The 6,890-nt window shown below is 42.5% G+C and overlaps 1 protein-coding gene across 1 annotated transcript; it reads right to left on the bottom strand.

Moving 5' to 3' along the window:
- Positions 1–403: 403 nt before the first annotated feature.
- LOC124655343 (peroxisome biogenesis protein 3-1-like) lies at positions 404–4,976 on the bottom strand. Its single transcript, XM_047194255.1, has 7 exons — positions 4,833–4,976; positions 4,510–4,721; positions 3,729–3,931; positions 3,485–3,615; positions 3,177–3,304; positions 2,327–2,566; positions 404–1,036 (listed from the first exon to the last, which is right to left on the bottom strand). Exons 2-7 carry the CDS (start codon positions 4,698–4,700, stop codon positions 778–780), a joined length of 1,152 nt encoding a protein of 383 aa, XP_047050211.1. The 5' UTR covers positions 4,701–4,721; positions 4,833–4,976; the 3' UTR covers positions 404–777.
- Between the last annotated feature and the right edge of the window lie 1,914 nt (positions 4,977–6,890).

Raw genomic sequence — 6,890 nt, 5'->3', positions numbered from 1 at the left:
GGTTAATCACTTAACGCGATGCAGGAGGGAGGCTACTCAAACGGCATTGCAGCAGGAGGGAGGCTACTCAAACGGCATTGCAACGGCCATGTTTGACGATTGTTATCATCTAGCTACAGAACCTCCGAAAGTTTTATTGGAACATACCTATCACAAGGCAAACACTGGCTCACGAATTAGCTAGAGTAGCCCGGGGATCAGATGAGCAAGTTTGGCTTAATGATCCACCGAAGTTTCTTATACCCTTGTTGCTAGCCTGACATAACTATGGTTTTCTCATAAATAAAGAGGTTAAGTTGTTAAAAAAAGGTAAGAAATCATCATTCAGAATTTCAGATAGTGTACGACAAGCAAAATCTGATAATTTACGGCTAAACATAAATGAGTTGACAAAACAGCATACCCAGATCACACATCACATGAACAATTTTTGAAGAGTTGGGAATTCACCAGGTACAACTTCCATTGCATGGTACCAAAATAATATATGAAAGAGACGGCAGGAACAGCCGTCAAAATCTAACTAGAACCACAAAAAAGCAAGTACCAAGTGAAGGAAAAAAAGAGAGGGTAAGAACCGCATCCAGTTCAACCCTGTTAGTAACAACATCACATCTTCAGCATATACATCGCATAAAGCCAGCCTCCTCTCCCCACCCCGTTCCGGTTTCAAGAAATCCAGGCTGCTCAGCTTTCCATACATAAACTACCACCAGATCCATTGGAGGGACAAAAAAATCAGAAGAAACGTATAATCCTTTGCACATGGATGTACAATCATGTTTGTGGTGGCATGTTGGCGTAGAGGAATGTGTAGAAAAGGTCCACCTCCGGCATACTCCGGATGGTCTGGATGTGCTTGTTCTTGCTTGGTTCCTCGAGCAATGCTGAACTCAGTTGAGCTACTCGGGCCAAGAGCTTCGCCAAGGGAAGTCCTGATGGGGGAATCGTGGCTCCGACCTGTGTACCCAAGTCCTCAATCACCAGATCAGCTACCTTCCTCAGTGACATGTGCATGATATTTCTGAAATCATCGCTGCAGACGAGAGGTTCCAGTTGGATTGAGTGAGATATTGTGGAGCCTCTTTTGAAAGACAAATGCAGCTCTCAAAGAAGTCGAAGTTAATGCATGGCAATCTCAACAGTTAACTATCATCTACAGTAAACAGGCAACATGGCTCCAACATAACAATCAAACATGTTCCTTATCTCGTTTCTAATGGCCCATAAATCATGTGAGCAACTGTTAACGGTAGAAGAAAATGAGATTATTCCTCTATGTCAAGGGTTCAAAAGCCAGTTACAGGAAGAAGAAAAAACAGACACTGGCCAGCTGGTAACCAGCTTTGCATTAAATGGTCAGTAAATATGGCTCCCCCTAAAAAAAGGTCTGAATATGGTTGGTTTCCTGCCGATCAGGGCTATCGATCAATTCAAGATTTCAAGTTCAAAAGCCTCCTCTGAGTTTCCTTAAATTTTCTATGAGTTAGCTTAATCTTCTAAAACCAAACAAAATATTTAGAAGGGTGCTAGCTACATCAATCAAAATAGATCAAAACAATACATCAATACCGAAGCTACAATGCTACCACTACCCATCAACAACAATATGGTAAGTTACATCAGGTAACTGGCTACTACCTCCATCCCAAAGCTTAAGGCTTATATTATTTTTAGAAAGTCAAACTATGTCAAGTTTGACCAAGTTTTTAACAAAAATCATTGACATGCAAAATACAAAATCAATAATATTAGATATATAAATATATTTTCATATGGTATCTTCAAAATCAATATTATAGATTCTTTCTAAAGTTTGGTCAAACTTTCCTTCGTTTGATTTTTCAAAAAAATATAAGCCTTAAGCTTTGGGATGGAGGTAGTATTACTTGTTATGTTTCTACTCCATATATGAATATATTATACAGTGATTTAAATTAAACATGAAGTCATACAGAGTATTTTCATTGATCCAATAGAAAGTAGTAGCCCCATAACAATGGTGTATCATGGATGTTCCTGGAAAAGGGAAAAATAAACTGCAGCCTCATCCTGTACTACTTTCTCTAGCTATATCTCAATTTGATCAACTCACTCCATCATATATTGTTTATACCTCCAATGAAAAAACTAGTTGCTTATATATAAAATGGCATATGACATCAATTCAGAGGGTAGTATTCGAGCGATTCAAAAGAAAATGGATGAAAGAAAATATATGAGTGGGTGGCAATATACAGATTTGAGAAAACAGCAGCATCATGATGCAAACTACAGTAAACCAGCATATATAATACAAATATACAATACATGGAAGTTATATTACCTTGCCAACACTATGCGTGTCTCAGTCATCAGCTGGTCAAGCTTTCTAACATCCATTACAAGAGATGAGTCATCAAAGCCACTACTGGACACAGCCATCAACTGTGCATAACGATTGGCATTCTCAGGTACAAGGTAGTTTATCCATGAGTTATCATCACAAAGACTCATGAACTGGTCCGATATCTTTAACATCGTTTGTAATACTTGGTCCATGGTCATGGGATCTTTCAATTGCTTCCTGCATATTTTTTTCCATGGTAGTACATCAGGTAATCTAAGCTATATGAGAATCCAGTATACTATTGATGAATTAGAGCTTTGCTATAAAGGGATTTCATCATGTAGAAGTGCAACAATAATGTATGTAAATAAGAGTCAGCATATTGTTGATGAATCGGAGCTTTGCTATAAATGTTTCGTCATGTAAAAGTGCAACAATAGTTTCCCTAGGGACTTCTTGATTTTGTTTGTTACTATTCATTCGTTTCTGAACATGCTGGTAATACAATAATTGAATGACATGTTGGTAACAGAACAATCATATGAATCAGTGCATTGCGATAAAGGATTTTGTCATGTAAGAGTGCAACAATAATTTCCCTAGTGATTTCTTAATTTTCTTTGTCTCTATTCATTTGGTGATGACATGTTGGTAGCAGAACAATCATACGAATCAGAGCTTTGCTATAAAGGATTTCGTCATGTAAAAGTGCAACAACAATTTCTGTATTGGCTTCTTGATTTTGTTTTTCTTTATTCATTCAGTGCTGAACATGTTGGCAATACGACAATTGGCTGGCATGTTGGTAAGAGAATAGTCATATGAACAAAGGGAAAGAAATAATTACTCTTTCAAGATTTCAGTTGCAGCATGTTGCATTTGCATGATCAATGCAGTGATACCATATGTTGCGAGGTAGTCAGCAGTTGCAAGGAAGTCTTTATGCCCGTTTCTGCTAAAAGTGTCAGATTCAGCCTACACAAAAGTGAGATATTTCAATATCAGGAAGCAGCTTTGTCTGAACGGAAGTCACCCATATCGTAGTTCAAAGGTTTAAGAGTCTCATGTGCAATGATCAATACCAGAAAACAAAAACTGAAGGAATCAGCCATGACTTATGCATAGGGGGGTCACTTGACTCGAGCACAAATTTACCTGTAATTGTGCACCATCTGTACCGCGAGCAAAGTCCAAATAGAGATGTCTGCCTAATATGGTGACCTGGACTCTAACATATAAGCTCAGCAATGTCATCGCCCACAATGAAGACACTGTCCTTGTGAAACCTAATAGCACAGGAAATGCATAAAGAATTAGTAACATGGATACCAATCCACACCCTATGCTTGCTGATGACAATCCATGCAACAGGATGAGATAAGCCGGGTATCGATCATACTCAGAATTTTAATCCTCTCCCAGGTGTCGAGCTTCTCCTTCGGCGTCAGCGCGGTGGAATCTCCCCCCTTCCCTTGCAGCAGCCTCTCGGTCAAGTGTGAGATGTCCAGCTCCTCAATTATCCGCGAGCGGAGGTAGTGCATGGCGAAAGGCAGCGTGGTCGTGTCCGAGATCCTCTGCACGTTCTCGAAGTGGGCTTGCAACCTGACAGAGAGTAGCATCGAATTAGCGATCTTAAAGGGGTCTGGTTTGCAGATGCGCCACAGGTTGGCCTCAAAGTCTTGCTAGTTAGTTATACGAATCGCACGCAGGCTACTAGGTGACTGTGATCACCAGTAGACAAGGAACCGATGAATTGATTGTTTGGGTTCTAGCAATATAGCTGCGAACCAAAAAGAAATGCAATGCGGCAGTATCTGAGACCCTCTGTGCGTTTGTTTTCAAAGTGGGCTTGCAGCCTAGCAGAAAGTGGCGTCTAACGATCGTAAATGAGTCTACTTTACTGATGCGCCACAAACTGATCAGAACATCTTGCTAGTTCCATAAGTCACAGGCTACTTTACATTTATTTTTGCGGGAATCACAGACTACTCAAGATCACCACTCAGAGAAGCGATCATCGAATCAATTCTTGTTTTCTTGCAACCATACATACCAGTAAGGAAAAATACATAGCTCAGTTAATGCTACAACTGGATGAATGAAAACCGCAGGCAAAGAAACGTAGTACTAAGTAAAAAGACTCGTGAAAAGAAAAAGCTGGTGTTTTGTCGTGAGCTCACTGGTTCTTGACGAGCTCGTCGGCGGCTTGCTCCTCGAGCTGGCGCTGCTCGACGCGGACGAGCTGCTTCTGGTGCGCGTCGTAGAAGCGGTAGGCCGCGTAGCCGGCGCCGGCGACGCCGAGCGAGAGCAGCATCTTCCACCGGTGCCGCGCCCAGAACCCCTTGCCGGGGGCGGAGCTCAGCTGGAGCATGGCCGCGGAGAGCTGGATCGTCTGGAGGAGAGGGGAGAAGGGTTACGATTGCGGCAGAAAGAAAAATGTCAGCCGTGAGGACGATCGAAGCAAGCGAAGGTAGGGTTCGTCACCGGATCCGGTGAGACTTACTGGAGGAGCAGTCCAGTAGAGGCCCGGGCGAGGAGGAAGACGAGGACGTACGGCCGCGAGAGGAATTCCGGCGGATCTGGGCGGGCGGAGACGGGGGTCGTCCGGCTCCGATCGGTGACGTCACCGGACGGGACGGGGGAGAAAGGTGGGGGATAAGGGCTGGGAAATTGTTGGATGTGAAACTGTTTGAAATACAAATCAAAGAAATTGTGTTTGTTTTAAACGAAAATGCGAATCAAAGTTCACATGTTTACAATAATTTGCATTTTTTTTTACAATCAGTACCATAAATATGCATTAAAAATAGTACATTGTAGTAGAGATACACGAGATGACTTCAATTGTTTATAAATAAAGTCGAAAAGATACAGGTAAATTTTTAAGGTCTTCAAACTTTTTTCCTTGTTTCATATACAATCTTGTACTTTCTAAAAGAAGTCATATACTAATAAGAGTCCATAGACATGTAAGTACAAATAAAAGTTCTCCCGTATTTTAATTTTAATGCTCGGTCCACCCGATCTCCACCGGCCAGGGTGTTGGCCTTGATCCCCTCTCCCTTTGCTTGTCGCTCTAGCGGTGGCGGGAGGGAGAGGGAATCTTGTTGCTCCGTTCTGGCCTAGTAGTTAGGGTTAGGTTTTGTCTGTTGTGGTGCATCGTTGGGTGGTGGGAGCGGCGTCCGGGCTAATAAATCTGTCTCAACTCTATTTCCACACCGGCGACAATCTTTTGGGTTGTGCCTCAGAGTTGATGACAACGTGTGCTGGTCGGTCCTTCAGATCGCCAGCTTGGTCTTCTCGCCGTTCTTCAGATCTGGCGAGATCAGTTCCTCGGTCTGTCGTTGGCCTTTGTTGTTTAGATAAACCTCTTAAGAAGTTGGAAGGCCTAGTATATGACGATTTCTCTTTTGCTAGTCCCAGCACTAAAACCCCCACTTTTTTACGACTACGAGGTTTATTCGAAGAGGAAGTTGCATCATGTAACCACATCATTTCTCCCTTTTTTTCTACCCCAGGCTTTGCAACATTTCGAAATCGGAAAATTGCAACAGGAGCATGTGCTATTAGAGAAAAATTAGCAGATTTGGATTTGCGAATTATTATAGAGAATTCCTTGGTCGAATGGAAGGAATTAGAAGATGAAGGGTATAGTGGAGATGAATGGGAAGATAGAAAAAGACGAATAAGAAAAGGTTTTTTTTATTAGATGCATGCAATTGGCGAAACATTTTATTCAAACAAATGTAGAACCAGAATGGATGGTTTTGTGCTTATTACCGGTTCTTCCTCCCGAATTGAGACCCATTGTTAGACATTAATGAACTTTATAAGAGAGTTATCCGTCGGAACAACAACCTTGCCTGTCTATTAAAAAGAAGTGACTTAGCGCCAGCAGATTTAGTAATGTGCTAGGAAAAATTGGTATCCACGACGACGCTGGCGGCCGGGCGAGGTGGTTCTTCTGGAGCGAAGATGTTGGTCCGGAGGTGGTGGATTTGTCGTTCTTCTCCGACTTCATCGATGGGAGACGGCAGATCTTGGTCCAAGACAGCACAGGGACATCCCCGGTCGACGTGCCACAACGACATGTGCCTCGCTGCCTGCAGCAGGCCTGTTCATCGACTCACAAAGCCTTGTTGGCGATGGTACGTTTTTGGATCATGGTGGCAGCTCAGCGTCTCTTCCGGCGTCCGTCTCGACGCCGTTGGAGTTGGGCGGCGGTGGTTGTAGGAAATCCTAGGGATCGTTTTGTATTTCTCGTCCTTTTAGGCTTTTATCTGCACACGCTCTGGATAATCATTTTATCTCGGTTCGTCTTTTGGTTTCCAGTGTGTGTTGCTTCATGTAACTTGTTTTTGATTAATGCAATACGCGGTTGCTCTCCAAAAAAAAACTTCTAAAAATATGTACCGTGACGTGTGATTTTGAATAAAAGGAGTGCTCGATTCAGCCTCGCCTCGGTATATTGAGCCGGTCGCAGGGCCTATTTTTTTTGTTTAGAAAATCCATTTTCCCTCCTTTTTCCTCCGTGTCTTCTTTGTGTCAGGTTCAGCCTCAT

This window comes from Lolium rigidum, chromosome 5, assembly GCF_022539505.1.
Source record: "Lolium rigidum isolate FL_2022 chromosome 5, APGP_CSIRO_Lrig_0.1, whole genome shotgun sequence".
NCBI lineage: Eukaryota > Viridiplantae > Streptophyta > Magnoliopsida > Poales > Poaceae > Lolium > Lolium rigidum.
The sequence above is the reverse complement of the archived record's forward strand: the minus strand, read 5'-3'. Positions and strand labels throughout refer to the sequence as shown.

Bases quoted from the DNA above. Each gene is read 5' to 3' on its own strand.
- LOC124655343 (XM_047194255.1), bottom strand. From the start codon at position 4,700: ATGCTCCAGCTGAGCTCCGCCCCCGGCAAGGGGTTCTGGGCGCGGCAC. The intron at 3,305-3,484 runs GTAAATTTGTGC...ACTTTTGTGTAG, and splicing joins CAGATGGTGCACAATTACAG to GCTGAATCTGACACTTTTAG. The intron at 1,037-2,326 runs GTAATATAACTT...TCTCGTCTGCAG, and splicing joins ACACGCATAGTGTTGGCAAG to CGATGATTTCAGAAATATCA.